The 17,992-nt window shown below is 36.6% G+C and overlaps 1 protein-coding gene across 1 annotated transcript; it reads right to left on the reverse strand.

Moving 5' to 3' along the window:
• Positions 1 to 466: 466 nt before the first annotated feature.
• Positions 467 to 16,366, reverse strand: LOC116266370 (uncharacterized zinc finger CCHC domain-containing protein At4g19190). The gene is made up of 7 exons (XM_031647550.2): positions 15,765 to 16,366; positions 14,652 to 14,714; positions 13,679 to 13,827; positions 13,400 to 13,522; positions 11,918 to 12,119; positions 1,273 to 1,390; positions 467 to 1,194 (listed from the first exon to the last, which is right to left on the reverse strand). Exons 1-7 carry the CDS (start codon positions 15,978 to 15,980, stop codon positions 632 to 634), a joined length of 1,434 nt encoding a protein of 477 aa, XP_031503410.1. The 5' UTR covers positions 15,981 to 16,366; the 3' UTR covers positions 467 to 631.
• Positions 16,367 to 17,992: the final 1,626 nt, after the last annotated feature.

Consider the following 17,992-nt stretch of genomic DNA (forward strand, 5'->3'; position numbering starts at 1 on the left):
ACTGACTCATGGGTAAGGTCCATTTCTTCTGAGAACTGGTAAGTGGAGATACTTTGTAAACGACAAACACGTTCTCCCTTCTTTTACTTATGATGAAGCTTCCGTATTTTCCTGTACACGTTGGGAAGGAGACCCTTGTAACACACGTACAAACTGGCAAGATTTACGAGGTACTTATGAGTTCAGACCATCTCAAAGAAGAAGAAAGCTTTACATCTGAAAAGGCTTAACAAGCTCAGCTCTAGTAAATGGTATATCCAGCTCTTCCCCAGGGCCATTTCCAGCGAATAGACGGATCACAGGGTTATAACCGAATGGCCTTTTAGATTAAACATTTGATAGTACACCCAACTTTAGCCTTGTATAAGAAATATGCCAGTTTAAGATTTTGAGTTATGACTTATCGGCCTAGCGTTGTTCACCGAGTGGCCACTGTCATCTTAGATGTGCATCATGAGAAAGCAGCTAATCAAGGGAAAAGGAGAGCAGCCAATTCTATTGACAAATTTTAGCTACACATACTACAGCTCTCTCCCTGCTCGTATAATGCACCTGCAAGAGAACCTCAAAGGTACACAACTTAACAGACATTATGGGAAAAATTACACACAAGATCTTGGTGGAAGGAATATCATCTGCATATGTTCCTCCTGTGGCGATTTGACTCTGAGCCAGAAGATGATTCTGAATAGGCATGGTGGTGTTTCCTTTTCCTCCGATGTCCTGAACCAGAGGTAGAGTAAGGACTAGAATGGAGACGACGATGCTTTACCTTCCTTGGGTTGTAAACAGAATCTGAATCTGAATATGAACTTGAATCATGATCTTCATGCCGTGTTTTCTTGTGCTTGTGCCTTTTGCTTCTTACATCCACCTTGCCACTTCGACGACGTTCCTGCCGTTTCTCTGAATCTGAGCTAGAGTATGCACTTGAATGAGAATGATGCTTCCGTTTCCTCTGTTCTTGATCTGAATCTGAAGTAGAATATAAGCTTGAACCTGAATCTACTCGCTGCTTTTTCTTTTTCTTTTTCTTCTTCTTTTCACTTCTTACGTCGACCACATTATCTTGATCATGATCCTTAGAATCACCAGCATTTGTTGATGACTTCTTACTCCTTTCTTTTCTTTTGGAATGCTTCTCCTTCCCCAAGAACTTAGTGAACAAGTCAGGAACGCCTCCATCCAGAAATCCTATTGCACGGAAGAAAAAAAGTCAGTTGTATAGTAGGAAACCTTGGATCTTTTTCCTGTCTTTTTAATTACACTTACCTCCATATTCATCATATATGTCTTCTGCAACAATCTGCTGATTGGGATCATCTGGTCTAAATCCACCACGGGCAGGACTCAAGCCTCCTGGCTTTTGCTTCAATTCCCATTTAAGAGGCTGAAAAATATAACAATTCAAACACAATGGAAAATTATCAGGAATTTGACAAGAACCCTTGAGGAGTTTTATGATATAGTCTATCAAATAGAGTGATGTGATAGATTTTGGGTATCGAATTATAACCCACGATCAGTTTCAGCAAAGGAAAAGTTATGAGAGAGAACAAGAAAAGTTATGAGAGAGAACAAGAAAAGAGAAATGAGGAAGGGAGGTGAGGTTTTACATTCTCACGCAGCCCATTTATATAATAATCCTTCTACACAATTTACAAGAATCTAGAATGAAGCAATCACAATAATCTAGAGTCTAGAGTGAAGCAAAAACAATAATCTAGAGTCTAGAATGAAACAATTACAATAATGACCCTACCTAGATATATGTGGTCAAACATAGTTAGACGTGTTGGATCTGGATCAGATTAAACCCAACATCTTATCATCCTCCCTCAAGTTGTATATGATTTTGCACTATGTACAACTTGCCTTTTAGAAACCAGATTCGTTGCTTTGTTAGTCTTTTGTAAATAAGTATGCAACTTGTTCATCTGTACGAACATAAATAGGCCGAATCTCATTGTCTTCCACCTTTTGTCTAATAAAATGTTCATCAATCTCAATGTACTTTGTTCGACCATGTTGTATGGGATCAAAAGCAATGTTTATAGCACTTTAATTATCACACATAACATTGATATTTTAATCTTTTCTCCACTCCTCTAGCAAATGTCTAACCCATATAACTTCAGCAGTACCTGCAGGCTGCAGCCATACATCTATATTCAGCTTCAGTGTTGGATATTGTCATTGCCTTTTGCTTTCGACAGCCCCAAGACACAAGGTTATGTCCAATGAAAATACAAAAACCAGAAATAGACTTTCTTTGATCTGGATCTTAACCCAATCTGCATCTGTGAATGTCACAAGGTGATGTCCAGCAATTATATTTCCACTTTTACCATAAACTAAGCCATCTCGTCAGATATCTTAATATTCTTTTGATGGCATCCACGTGATTATCTCTAGGTGCATGTATAAATTGAGATACTTGATTCACAACATATATAATATCTGGTCTGGTAAATGTAAGATATTAGAGTGCCCCACCAATGCTTCGGTATTGTGTAGGATCTTCATATAACTCCCTGTCCTGAGTACTTAATCTTTGATTTAGAACACTAGGAGTTCCAACAAGCTTACAATTAGACATATCCGACTTTTTCAGTAGATCCAACGTGTATTTTTGTTGTGTCAATGTGAGGCGATCATTGTGCCAATCAATCTCCACTTCAAGAAAGAATCGTAAATCACCAAGCTCTTTCATTTTAAAGTTTTGCATCGTCAAAGCTTTAGTGTCTCCTATGTGTTTTTCGGAATTACTTGTGATAACAATATCATCAACATATATAAGAAGAAAAGAAAATATGTTTTATTTTTGATAAATGAAAAAGAGTGATCTAGAGGACATTTCTGAAAACCACATTTCTTGAATCTTGCATGAGAAACTGTCAAACCATGAGCGTGAGGCATGTTTGAGTTCATAAATAGATTTTCTTAATTTACAAACCCACGCATGAGAGTCTCATTTCGTATATCTTGGAGGTTGTTCCATATATACTTCCTCCCTCAAATCACTGTGAAGAAAAACATTATTCACGTCCAGAACATGGCCTCATCTCATACCAAAAAAAAAAAAGTGTTGTAAGTATGCTCTGCTTTTAATAAAAGTTTTTATGTGTGTTTAAAGTTTTCTTTCGTGCTTCGCTTATAAGCCGAACGGGAAAGTCTCTTCCCCGGAAGCATGTATCTTTGCATACGCCTGTATAATCTGTTGTTATGAATCTTTGTGTTTTATGTTGGAAGTTCTGGCCCTAGCCAGGATCTATGCATAGGAACCATGCTTTATAAGGAAGAACCTGCTGTAACATGTTTTGTTCATGATATGATTCCCGTGTTTTTAAGTTCTTGATTTTCTGGACGAGCCACTGTGTGAATCCTTTAAGACCAAAAGACTATTGTGGAAAAGAAGTACCCGCTAAGCGAGGAGGCTGTTTAGGGGGAAAATAGTACACGAACGGTGAGGTCTGAATGGGATGACAAGGTGTCACACATGGTGTTCTATGAAAGGAGAATATAACAAGTTTTCAAAATCGGGAGAATCATACCATAAGCTTACCATGTTTCAGTTTGTTCTTTTTTATAATACATGTGTTATCTGTTCGTAGAACCCTGTTCCTGTGAAAGGAATTTTTCCAACCTAAAAACAATAGACTCGTAAACAGAATATAAAGTTGTATACATGATACATAGGACTGCGGGATAAAAAGAGATGAGTACCTAGTAGGCTCAAAAACCTTTTGATTTCGAAAAATCATACCTTAAGCACCCTTTGATTTCAGAAAACTGTGATTTTCAAAAAATCCAAAAATATTTACTACTTTTATACTTGACAAAATTAGTAGTTTATTTAGTTTACTGAATTTTCTTTCGTATTATTATATACATAGAATAGATTGTTTAAATCCTGGAATATATCCAAAACATAAGACCCTAAAAACTAGTAAATTTTACAAACACTTATGAGTGATAAAGAAGATATCTACATACAAAGTCTGAAAGAAACAAGGACCTACTACCCCGATGCAGAAGGACTAACCAGATACGATTCACCTAGTAGTTCTGATAAACTTATAGTTTGTCAACTAAACCTCATAATCATTATGCTGATAAAACTAAATCAAAGAATTAGCCAACTCGAACGAACCCTAGGAAAAAAACCAGAACCACAGGAAGCAAACCTAGAAGAATTAACCAAAAGACTAGACAAACTAAACATAGGAAATGGTGGGATCAAACCTACCCCTACCCATATTCCTAAAAGTATAGCTTTTTCCAGAAGATAATGGCTGTAAGACGTTCTTTTTCTAGTCTCAGTAGAAACCTTAGTGACACTACGAAACCATAACAGATTTATTCATCTTGGTTTAATAATTATAGGAATTAAGGGTTTAGCCAGAAGAAATCTAGGAACAAAAGTTTTAATCACTTTACTAGATAAGAGATGGGCAAATGATGCTAGGAAGGCCATTATAGCAACTATGGAAATTTATATGTCTGATAACAAGGGCATATTCTATTGTACACCTAATTTCTTGCTAAGCATAAGAGACCTTGAACATATTATCATAGGAATTCAAACTAAGGATATGAAACGTTTACGGGAAAAGCTAATTTACTTGTAAATGTCGGATTCTTAGGAAAAGTAACAAATAGCAGTACTACAAAGTATAAAATCGATACTAAGGCTATAATCGAATCTATGACTAGTAAAGGTATCAGGATGATTAAGTCTATGGCTATTAATCCTGAAGAATTAGAAGGCTTAGATTGAAATATTAGTAAAAATCTAGAAAGAAATAAATATTAATGTCAAAATTCCTGAAGAAAGTTCAATGTTTAAAAACCCTGATGGTAGCTATACGGTGAGATTTTTAGACTATAAAGAAAAACAACATAAAGAAGAAAACGAATCTGAAAAATTTTGTAGCCAGATAGAAGATTGATGGAAGCTTTAGAACATAATTGTATTCTACTTCCTAAGGGATTTGACTTGTCAGAAGAAGATATCCTTAGACTAGAAATAAAATTAGTCGCAGAAGAAAAAATTCATGAGGAAGACAACCTATATATAGATCCCACGGGAAATATCAGAATAAATAGACTAGAAGATGCTTATATACAAAAAACCGATGAACATCTCAAAAAATCTTATGGAAATAGATGCTCCAGAATCCTCTCTGGTGACCACTGGAAGATCACCACAAGATCAACAACAAACTCAACCCCCACCAATCACACCTATAGTATTCTATTCACCCGGGCAACCCCTTAAAAGACCTTATGTAGAATATAAAGAAAGAGATACCTATAAACCGAAGGGAAAAATGATGCCTTAGAAACCATAGACAGAAAAGACCTATTAGATGAAGGAAGAATTTTGAACATAAGTGCTCATGATCGTCAATTATTACCCTCAGTAATAGACACATGGTCTCAACGAGTTGCTAGAAAATGAGACAGGATGAATCAAGAAATGTGGACAACAGAAGAAATGTATTCTTGGGTAGAAAAATTTTTAGGAGAAACCGCTAGAGCATCTTGGGAAGCATACAAAAGAGAACACCCCCAAGACTTACAAAAAGAAATTCTTCTAGGAAAAAATATTTATAACTTTACCAACAAAATACAATTACTCTTATTAGGATATCAGCCAAATGTAGGGTTTGATAAACAACAGCAAGACTCGATTAGAAAACTAGAGCAACTCCAAATTAAAGATTGGCGTTATATAAAACCTTTCTTACAAGATTTCTTTTATTATAGTTCCTTAGCAGGATGTTTTTATAATAAAGAGATCGGAGAAAGCATATTTCTTAAGTTACCGGATCTATTGGGTTCTGAAATACGTAAAAAATACAAAGAAAGAGAAACGATACCTCAACTTGATAACATTAGTATAAGAATGTAGTTCATAATTGAAGAATTAGTAAAGAAATGTACTGAAATAACCATTTCCAAACAATTAAAAGGTGAATATAGTTTTTGCAAACAAATTTATACACCACAAAGATATGATAAAGAACCTAGACACCCAAAAACTTATAAGACAAGAGATAAAGATAAACAACGAAGATACTACCTTCGTAACTCTAATGCTAGAAAACCCTATCTTGACAAACATAGACATGTTAGAAAATATAATACCCAAAGGGATTACAAAAACAAGTTAACATGCTTTACTTGTGGCAGTCCTGAACAGTTAGCTAGGGACTGTTCAAAACGAAAAAATCTTTACAATAAGGCTTCAATTCTTGTTGACTGTGTAAATGAGGATGTATTGGCTTTAGATGAATATATTAGCGATACTGAAAGCATCTATAGTATTGTATCTATAGAAGAATCGTTTCATGCTCCTAATTCCTCTGATGAAGAACCTTGTAGTGATAGCTGCATAAGCCATAACATACTCGAATCAAGTAGAAAATATGGTGAAGATTTTCAAGACAAATTTTCTACTTTAACCAACCTAAAATATATGTTAGATAACATGAATAATGACTCATAATGTTTGGTAGCCTTTTGAGCATCATATAGGATAAGTTTAAGATTCCTTATCTTCTAAGAATAGACATTAGCCACGGTAGACAATGCATAATGCATTCTTTTATCTAACATAAAATTTTGTTTCAGGAAACATGGCCTCTTCTAGCCAAACCCACCTTGTCCAAATAGACCCAGATCTAGGTCTGCCCATATTACCTCCAGACTCCAATCTTACATTCTTAACCTTGCCTAGTATGAATCTTGACCAAAAAGACCATAGTTTACTAGATAACCTCTGGCACAATAGAAAAAACCCAACCTTCTCCAAAATCCTCAGTATCCTAGCAACCTACCTCAGCATCAAAAATACCCAAAACCAGATCACACAAAGCCAACTCAAGCTCTTTCCTGAGCCTACCCCAAACCCTGTTTTTCTGGACATAGCCCAACAATTAGAGAATACTAATACAGAGCTAACTCTCTGTAAAGAGAAATTAGAAGACATGACTGAAAAATTGAAGCAGTCAACAACCGAAGTAGAATTACTGAAAGAGCAGTGGGAAATAGAAATGAAAAAACAGTGGGAAGAAAAAAGAGAAAGTTTTCCCCCAGAAATAAATGTAGCAAAAGATCAAGTCGACAAAATAGTACTTCAGAAGCAAAAGAAGGAGCAAGGACGTATTCAGGAGATATTAAGATTTCTTGCCAGGAACCCCAGATTACGAAAAAAGGGATTGAAATTCTGTTTAGTCAAATACCAGCAAAGAAAACATGCTGACTTGGGATTATTCTGGTAAGCATTAACCTGAAGAAATGGACAAACATGAAAATGTTTGATCTGCAGATTTCCTTGAAAAATTTAATGGAACTAGGATATGTAAGAAGGATTATCATAACGACAGTGGAGCATACTCATATGCTGCGATTCAATTGGCGTTTGGCCTATATAGTAGAACAGATTTTCAGAAATAACTGGGTTACAAAAGGATTTATAAACCTAGATATCAATACAATCCCTCCATGACTATCCATGTGATGCAAAACATGAAATCACCATTAGGACATACTCTTTTGTCACCCCTCTACAAGTCCCTCTACCCCTTACAGACATACCAGAAGCGGCTACTGTACAAGGGTTAAGTTTGACCGATCTTGACAAACGTTAGGCTGCAGGGTTAAGGACTCAGGACTCAGCAGCTTCGTCCCTACTTTTCTCAAAGAATGTCTACTGCCATGCAGGATCAGTATCTTCTTCGCTATCTGAATGTTGATCAAAATGGAGAGTTACTGCAGCACCATCAGTACCATTGTCTCCGAATTCATGGACTTGCCATCCTGCATTGATTTGGGCAAAATGTTCTCGTAACCCTGGCTTAATACAAATATGGTTTTGGAATGATATAACTATTTTTATATGTTCAGAGTCAAAGGTGTATATCCTAGTATTTCAATCTTCTGAAATGAGGTGATGCCAAGTTTTCCATTGTTGGGACATCTTGAATTCTCTCCATCTTGTAAGCTCATCATGCCATTCATCTGGATTTACTTCTGGTATGTCTGTAAGGGGTAGAGGGACTTGTAGAGGGGTGACAAAAGAGTATGTCCTAATGGTGATTTCATGTTTTGCATCACATGGATAGTCATATGTTGGAGGAATTGTATTGATATTTAGGTTTACAAATCCTTTTGTAACCCAGTTATTTCTGAAAATTTGTTCTACTATATAGGTCAAACGTCAATTGAATCGCAGCATATGAGTCTGCTCCACTGCCGTTATGATAATCCTTCTTACATATCCTAGTTTCATTAAATTTTTCAAGAAAATCTGCATATCAAACATTTTCATGTCTGTCCATCTCTTCAGGTTAATGCTTACCAGAATAATCCCAAATACTTTATAACATAAGCAGAAAGAGTTGTCAGCATGTCTTCTTTGCTGGTATTTGACTAAACAGAATTTCAATCCCTTTTTTCGTAATCTGGGGTTCCTGGCAAGAAATCTTAATATCTCCTGAATACGTCCTTGCTCCTTCTTTTGCTTCTGAAGTACTATTTTGTCAACTTGATCATTTGCTACATTTATTTCTGGGGGAAAACTTTCTCTTTTTTCTTCCCACTGTTTTTTCATTTCTATTTCCCACTGCTCTTTCAGTAATTCTACTTCGGTTGTTGACTGCTTCAATTTTTCAGTCATGTCTTCTAATTTCTCTTTACAGAGAGTTAGCTCTGTATTAGTATTCTCTAATTGTTGGGCTATGTCCAGAAAAACAGGGTTTGGGGTAGGCTCAGGAAAGAGCTTGAGTTGGCTTTGTGTGATCTGGTTTTGGGTATTTTTGATGCTGAGGTAGGTTGCTAGGATACTGAGGATTTTGGAGAAGGTTGGGTTTTTTCTATTGTGCCAGAGGTTATCTAGTAAACTATGGTCTTTTTGGTCAAGATTCATACTAGGCAAGGTTAAGAATGTAAGATTGGAGTCTGGAGGTAATATGGGCAGACCTAGATCTGGGTCTATTTGGACAAGGTGGGTTTGGCTAGAAGAGGCCATGTTTCCTGAAACAAAATTTTATGTTAGATAAAAGAATGCATTATGCATTGTCTACCGTGGCTAATGTCTATTCTTAGAAGATAAGGAATCTTAAACTTATCCTATATGATGCTCAAAAGGCTACCAAACATTATGAGTCATTATTCATGTTATCTAACATATATTTTAGGTTGGTTAAAGTAGAAAATTTGTCTTGAAAATCTTCACCATATTTTCTACTTGATTCGAGTATGTTATGGCTTATGCAGCTATCACTACAAGGTTCTTCATCAGAGGAATTAGGAGCATGAAACGATTCTTCTATAGATACAATACTATAGATGCTTTCAGTATCGCTAATATATTCATCTAAAGCCAATACATCCTCATTTACACAGTCAACAAGAATTGAAGCCTTATTGTAAAGATTTTTTCGTTTTGAACAGTCCCTAGCTAACTGTTCAGGACTGCCACAAGTAAAGCATGTTAACTTGTTTTTGTAATCCCTTTGGGTATTATATTTTCTAACATGTCTATGTTTGTCAAGATAGGGTTTTCTAGCATTAGAGTTACGAAGGTAGTATCTTCGTTGTTTATCTTTATCTCTTGTCTTATAAGTTTTTGGGTGTCTAGGTTCTTTATCATATCTTTGTGGTGTATAAATTTGTTTGCAAAAACTATATTCACCTTTTAATTGTTTGGAAATGGTTATTTCAGTACATTTCTTTACTAATTCTTCAATTATGAACTACATTCTTATACTAATGTTATCAAGTTGAGGTATCGTTTCTCTTTCTTTGTATTTTTTACGTATTTCAGAACCCAATAGATCCGGTAACTTAAGAAATATGCTTTCTCCGATCTTTTTATTATAAAAACATCCTGCTAAGGAACTATAATAAAAGAAATCTTGTAAGAAAGGTTTTATATAACGCCAATCTTTAATTTGGAGTTGCTCTAGTTTTCTAATCGAGTCTTGCTGTTGTTTATCAAACCCTACATTTGGCTGATATCCTAATAAGAGTAATTGTATTTTGTTGGTAAAGTTATAAATATTTTTTCCTAGAAGAATTTCTTTTTGTAAGTCTTGGGGGTGTTCTCTTTTGTATGCTTCCCAAGATGCTCTAGCGGTTTCTCCTAAAAATTTTTCTACCCAAGAATACATTTCTTCTGTTGTCCACATTTCTTGATTCATCCTGTCTCATTTTCTAGCAACTCGTTGAGACCATGTGTCTATTACTGAGGGTAATAATTGAAGATCATGAGCACTTATGTTCAAAATTCTTCCTTCATCTAATAGGTACGAAGCGGCTACTGTAGCACCTTTTGACTTTTTAGACACGTTCGACTGCCACCTCATCCAGCACATGACACCTGTCGACCTTCGAGTTCCTTCGATTGTAACTATTTTTGTTTGTTTGCGTTCAGCTTGTTCGGAAAGGAATCCTATTCCTTTTCCATATTGTAATTTGTTTTCAAGTCTGGTGCCTATAAAAGCACCAACCCAACGTCTGTATCCATCATCCACACATCAGGACTTCTTTTTCTGGGGAACAAAGGTAACAGAGGGGAGCTGAGATCCAACCACACCATGGATACACTAGAACCTATGTCACATGGGTGTGGGTACAATACGGGGACACGGCAATTTTCAAAATTTTTGGATACGCGAACATGGCGAATTTTATATTCTAAAAAACGATAAAATAAAAAAAACATTAAATTAATAGTTCACTCTTACAATCTCATAAGAAAGAACCATCCCTAAATCTTTAAACAAAAACATCCTCAAATCGGCAAATCCAAAACAAAAAAAAACCCCAAATCAAGAACATGAAACCCTAAGTTCTAATTTCGAAAAGAAAATAAAAACCACTTACCTGTTTGTCGCCGGCTGACACTACACCGGACGTCGCCATGGGTCGCCGAACATAGTCGTCATCGCCTGCCATTGTTGCCAAACTCTCTGCTGCAGTCGTCGGTGGTGAAGGTTAAAGGGTCGAGCGTGGTGCGTAAAAAAAAAGTCGAGGGTTGTAAAGAAATTGGGTTAGAAAATTGGTTCGGATCGGGTCTGACCCAGACCCGATCCAAGCAGTATCCTGCCGTGTCTGCGTGTCGGCGTATCGAAGCGGGTATGCAGGCTATTTGCCGTGTCCGTATGTCGTAGACTAGAACACTATATATACAGCTTGGTTTATTCAAAACCTTGAGCCTAGAATGATGAGAAGCTTTTGGCTTCTTGATCATGTGGAGCTGACCAGGATCAAGTCCACACCAGACCTGAGAGTTCCCCATTCATTCTGATCCCTATTATAAAGTATATGGTTCACATTATAAAGGAGAAAATATTTTAAAACAAGTCAACACGACAAGATATTTAGGCAAAAAATAATTGTTAGGCACTTAGGCTGCTTGATAGGTGGCACAGACCAGAAATCAAGTTGTAACTTGTTCACACCATATTGTCCTGGCCTCGTGGGCATACATATCAACTACATGTAGAAGAAATGATGAAAAACATCAACATAAAAGACACCCAGCATAAAGTTTACTCAACTACATAGCCCAATAATCTCCTCAGTTTGAAATTAAGGGTGTCTTTGCTTCCATTTATGGATGCAAAAATTTGCAAACCTGTAAAATTAATCATGTAATGGTAAATGGAAAACATGGATAGTGGAACACACATGCATGCTGAGATCATTTAATGATAAATGGAAAACATTGAATGAGAAATTTCAACAATTAAGGAAAATGACAAGATTCATGCATGCTGACATCTTTCTGATGCTTGCTGCAAGTCCTAAATAAACAATTTACACACCATGAGTCCATGACATAAGAAACAAAATGTGCGAGGAAAACATTTCTGGATGTTTGAAAAACAATGATTTTGCTTACCTCACTTGCATCAGTGTGTGCCATGATGACTGTTAAAGGATCATCTCTTTTAAGCCGACTCTCTTCATTAGGCATTATAGCGTCCTTCAAAGGACACTCTCGATCACCACTTTGGTGACCATATGTTCCACAACGGACACATTTAACATTACGAACTTCAACTGCAAAAGGTTTAATCCTCATAGGTACACCTGTCTCAAGTCTGCATAAGATAGTTGTGATACCAATTAACATGGAGCAAAAGAAAAATCTGAAAAGCCACAAGCAACTTATATCCAAATTATAACGCAAAGCTTCAATAAGCTTCCAAAGTCTGCCTGCTGGAGACCCTATCAATTAGGACAAAAGAAGCACAATTATAGCTTTCCTATTGTAAGATTCAAACATTTATGAAGAGCTTTTAATTCACAATTTTACATACACTTGCCGATGACATCCCTAAATATTGGTCCAAGTAAAGGAGCCACATATGCCATCTCTGTCTAGAAGGAAGAAAATTGAGACACCAAAAAGGACACAGATTTTCCTTCTAATAACTAAGCTTGATTCTTTAATAAAGAATGTTATCGCCCAAATTGAAGAGGCACTCAAACAAAGAAGCAATATTGAGGAATGTTCTATTATGAACATGAATCACTATACTGATGTGGATGGTAATACATTTAAGGTGATAAATATTGTTCGGATATTGATCATGCATGCGCTTACTCCTTATGGCTTATGCACGAATAATATGCAGGCTATACATTTCAAACAGCATTGATTGAAATAATAAAACCATATCATGATTACATATACAAGAGTTCAATAGACGATATGAGCAAAATAGAATGCAATTGCACAAATCTTATGCTGACAGGTTTTTGTGCTCATTTTTTTTTCTTTACTGAACCAAAAAGGCTCTATTAGTTTCTCTTGTATCCACTGAACAAAAACCTTTTTGATGCAGCTATGTGGTAAAACACAATAGATAGATTGCTTGATTCCTGATATTCTTTAGACATTAAGCACCTTCATTTCATGAGATCAAACTATACAAAACAAAGACAATTCAGTTAAATAAAATCTTGTTGAAAGATGAAATTTTGGCTGTAAGAGAGCCTTAAGTTTGCCCAAGCAAATCAAGGCCAATAAAGAGAAAAAAAAAAATTGAAACACCAGAGCTTAATTGCATCTTTCTCAAAAAAAAAAAAAAAAAAAAAAAAAAAAAAAAAAAAAAAAAACTGTTTAACTAGAAACAAATGTGAAGCTGACATGGATAGTGGAACACACATACAATGGTAGAATGATAAATGGACATAGGAATAGTAAGGCTGTAGTTCATTCTAGCGTTCATTTGGAAAGTGTAATAACTGCAGTCTTGTAAGAATGTTATACAGTACGAGTCGTCATTCAAGTTAATACCTAACATATTATTCATCATAAAAAAATATCCAGCATAACTGCCAAAGGACTTGAAATAAATTTTGATCAGTAACACACCTTGGAGCATTTTTCAGAATTTCAAATTCTTCTTCAGTAGGCAATGGGCGCCCAAAAACATCTTTTGGCCTGGGCTTCTTTTTATCATCCTTCGATGGACCCTTGCTGCTAGAACTCTCCTTCCTACACCAAATATTGAGTCAGGCTGTACTTTTTGTCTGCATCACTTAGGAAATGCTTAGTAGATATCAGAAGCTAATTTGCAGTGCTCCATCAACTTAAAGACTGAAGCTACAGTAACACCAACAGAAGAAGCAACAAAGGGGTAGCATGGTATACTGTATAGGAGGAGCATCAGCAGTTCCTTGATGAGCATCATTTTGAGCTAACTGCTTTCTTTCATCCTCCAGCTCTGCAGCTTTAGCACTTTCTGCATTATAACCAGGAGGCCGAACATACATAAAACTGACTGCCTGCATCATCTCAACCTGCATAACTAAGTACCTGATAATGAGAAAGCAGAAAACAAGCTAAAGTTTAAGATATGGTAAAAGTTACATAACTAGAGACCAGTATACGTATATATGACAACACAAACTAAAAGAACATTCTTTTGCTTCTTTTAGAGATTAATGTTTCAGATACATTTAAAAAAAAATTACATTAGTAAAAAAATATTAGGTGCTTCATTCCATTGCATTGGTGGATGTTCAGATCAGTCATTAGTTACAATCCTACAACTGCTTTTTTCTGTAATCTGTTAACACCACTTAAAGGTCAAAAAGAGATTGATGTAACTTTGGAGTTTACTACATCAAGTTCAACCTTATCAACTACTACAATGTTCCCATGTGCAAAGGATTTAGACAACAATGAGTTTGAGACAAGATGAACAATAATGCCTACCCTATTGCCTGATACCTCATCATATCATTAAAAAGGTGGAAGAGGAATAAGAAATAGAATTGCTTGCAAGCAAAGCTAAAGAGAAACTTGAACTGCAAACAAAAGCAAGAAAGTGGAAAAAAAACTAAACAATCAATCTCCCTTTTCATGCATAAATAAATTATTGCTATGTGTTAATTGTTATTGTTATGGGGTCTACCCCTTATGACAATGGATACAACAGATAAATAATTATATCTCGGAAAAAAGAAAAACAGAGAAAGAAGGCCTATGATGAAGGCTAAAACGAACAAAAACTTTTGAAGAAAATAAACAAGAAAATCAAATTGACAGGACAGGTACATAACAAACAAAAGCAAAAGGAAAAGTAGGCAAAATCTTCATAGCCATATCATCACAAATTCACCTTCTCTTTTTCCTTATTTGAGATAGAAGCTGTTTGTCGAAAGAACTCTTGTTCCTGAGCAAACTGCATAATGATTGAAACAACATAGTAAACAACGGACTTTTGAGAAATGAAAGAGAGCCTAGAGACAACTTCACCCAACATAATACAAGTAAACAAGCAAGTAACGAAAAACCTAGTAAAAAGGAAAAGGACATGAGTCTCTAACAATGTCTTCATCACCCACCTATCAAGGAGCTCAGGTTTCTGCACTTTATCTCTAAAAACATGCATTCTGGATAAGTGTGAGTTAATGGTTTAATGCTACCGAGTATTCAATGCTAATGAGACGATCTTATTAGATAGAACCAAAACCATTTTACTAGAACAAGAATTGGAAGGGCCTGCAACAATTGTTACATAACCATATGGGATTTTAATTCCGTTATCGAGACTTGAAAACTAGGAGATATAAACAAAAAAAGGCAGAACACATCAAGGAGTTCTCAATCTAGGATTCTAGAGACATCTTGGTCTCTATAATGTAGAAGCAGTAGTCAAGGAGACAATTATTCTTAAGGCCTGCAGGATTAGAACAAGAAGAATCTTTCTTGACTATCATTGATAATTGGAATGTGCGACTCTCTCTCTCTCTCTCTCCCTCTCTCTCTCTCTCTCTCTCTCCCTCTCTCTCTCTCTCTCTCTCTCTCCCTCTCTCTCTCTCTCTCCCTCTCTATCTATCTCTCTTTCTCTGTGCTGAAGTTCGAAAAGACCCATATTCATCCGTACTTTAGATTTTCTCCAATATACTGCTTCTTTCTTATAACTATTTGATTCAGTGGCCCAACAAAAAAAAAAGAAGAGGGAATCAGACCAATAACTTCTTTAGCTTAGACTTCCAGAAGTTGTTTGCTGTACGATAAACGGTGTATAAGTGGAAGAACAAATACAAACCTCCAAACAAGATAAAACCTATGCCCACCCTCATAGAACTACGCCCAAAGCATAAAAAGCAGCCGGATAACAACAATATCAATTGCCATGGCGAACAGAAATAACAACAATAACAATAATAACGAGATCAGAATAGGGGATGATGTGTTCAAAACGATGAGCAGGTGTAGGTAAGGATACCTCACGGGCGACCTCTTCCGTGCGACGCTGGCGTTGGGCATCGAGCTGCTCGGCGATCCACTTGCGCCGCTGGTTCGGGTAGGAGAGAGGGTGCCATGGCTTCTGGTTGAGGTAGGAATGGCTCCAGGCAGTGCCTGCCTTCGTCTTGTAGTCTACCTCCCCGCCTTTGTCCGAGAACCTCTTGCTCAATCGCATTCCCCCCTCATCATCATCCATATCTCACTCTCTCTCTCTCTCTCTCTCCGTGGTCGCCGGGATTTAGGAAGCAATCAGGCGGCAAAGTAAGCCCTTCGCCGAATACGGTGGTGGAGAAGCAAATCAAGCACCAACTTCTTCGACTGGACGATGTTTCGCTGGATTTATATTTGGGGTTTCGCTCTTGTCATGTCAATGGCTTGTGTTCGTCAGACTCTTGAGCCTAGATCACTCAAGGTTGGTAAAGAAATCTAGGTTGAATTCAGGTTTACCGTTCAATTTGGGTTCCACGTCCTGTTCCTGCGGACATTATGTTCTGAAGGACATTGAATCTGGTAAAAATAATCTGACAGACGGCTTTGATTCCAGGTTTTCTCTTTTCAAACCTGAACCCCAGTTCATGTCCGATCGGCCTGACGCATCCGATCGGCCTGACGCATTTATAATGCTGAGTTGAATGGAGAACCTACACTTTAAAGCCCGAATTAAATATATTATTTTCCTGGGAACTTGGATGCATGGTTAAATAACAATAGGTTTGGCATTATCTAGAAACCAGAGCTGCCCTGAAAGGAAACAGGGTTCAGATTTGATCTAATCTCCCTTCTTCAGGTCCTCTTCTCCCTGCGAGTGGAGAGGAGACCCACCATTCGGTAGGTTTGCTTTCGATGTTTGCCGCTCCTACTATACTTCCACTTAAGCATCGATGACCCTATTTTTGCAGCACTATGTATCGGATTTGAATCGGATGCCCTTAACCATATCCTTTTTTTCGGATGTTCACATATTTGGATTCGAATTTGGATTTAAATACGAATAAAAAAAAGTCATATCTGAATCCAAAATACGATTTCACAATTTGATCGGAATCTGAATTTTATATTCATATCCAAATCTGAATTCAAATTTTAAACCAAATTTGGCCAATTTTCAAAATGTAAGAGCATTTGATATAAAATGTTCGTTTAAAAATTAATCAGATCCGAATTTGTATCTGAATCCGATCAGATATTTATGTATATCTGAATCTGAATCTTGATATGATCAGCTGCCATTTCTTAAACCCAAATCCGATCTGATTTCTTAATCTCTTAATCGGATATTATTTTTTTTATATCTGATTTTTTTAAATCGGTTCAATCAACATCCGATCCAAATCGAATATATTGACATCCCTAAAGACATGTGGCTGATACATTTGATACTCTCAAAATGAAGGCTGACTGGCTATCAACCCACACCCCAAGTTGTTGCACCAATCCCCTCGGCAAACTTCATAGTCTCTTCTCACCATTTGGTACTTGCACCACTGCCTTCAAATTTTACTATTATACAGAGTAATGGGTAGCAAACAGTTCGTATGAAACAGGTGAAGCTTCTGATTCATTCTACACACATTCGCCCTTTGGAAGGTTGCCGCGCGAACAATGCAAAGCTATGATTAAAAACCTTACTGGTCACAAAGAAGTCTTAAATATGGCCAAGCCCTTTTTGATTGTGCTAAACGCTTGATTTCTTGATCAAGTTTTTGATATTAAGGAATTTTTTTTTTCTGTTTTCGCGAAGCTACATATTTAAGCACAGAGGCTGTCATCTTTAAGATTAAGTAACATGGCATGCAAAATATTGCAGAAGGAACCTGCAATATATTGATTCCTGTAATTATGAAAAAAGGCTGGGTTTCTTTGGCTCCCACAACATTTTTCAAGGAAGACCGAAAAAGAAAAGGAGAGAGAAAAACTGTCAATATCGAGCTCATGACCTCCCACATCTAGGGTTTTAAGACTAACCGTACGTGAACCAGCTCTTGTTTGACATACATCAATAAACAAAGGCACAGAAACATCATGAAAGGACGAGAGTTTCAGAATAAACAAGGGCATAAAGAAGACGCTTCCTTTCGGAGTTGAGTCCTGTCCTTAAAAGCTTAGCCATTATCTTGGAGGGATATCTCAGGAAACAAGAAAAAAAAAAAAAACTAGGTATAAGCTACAACGCAAACCATGTTCTGACGACGATAAGGAACCGAAACG

Source organism: Nymphaea colorata, chromosome 12 (assembly GCF_008831285.2).
Source record: "Nymphaea colorata isolate Beijing-Zhang1983 chromosome 12, ASM883128v2, whole genome shotgun sequence".
Lineage (NCBI taxonomy): Eukaryota > Viridiplantae > Streptophyta > Magnoliopsida > Nymphaeales > Nymphaeaceae > Nymphaea > Nymphaea colorata.

Bases quoted from the DNA above. Each gene is read 5' to 3' on its own strand.
- LOC116266370 (XM_031647550.2), bottom strand. From the start codon at position 15,980: ATGGATGATGATGAGGGGGGAATGCGATTGAGCAAGAGGTTCTCGGAC. The intron at 13,523-13,678 runs GTATACCATGCT...TATTTGGTGTAG, and splicing joins GCTGATGCTCCTCCTATACA to GAAGGAGAGTTCTAGCAGCA. The intron at 1,195-1,272 runs GTAAGTGTAATT...TCCGTGCAATAG, and splicing joins CATATATGATGAATATGGAG to GATTTCTGGATGGAGGCGTT.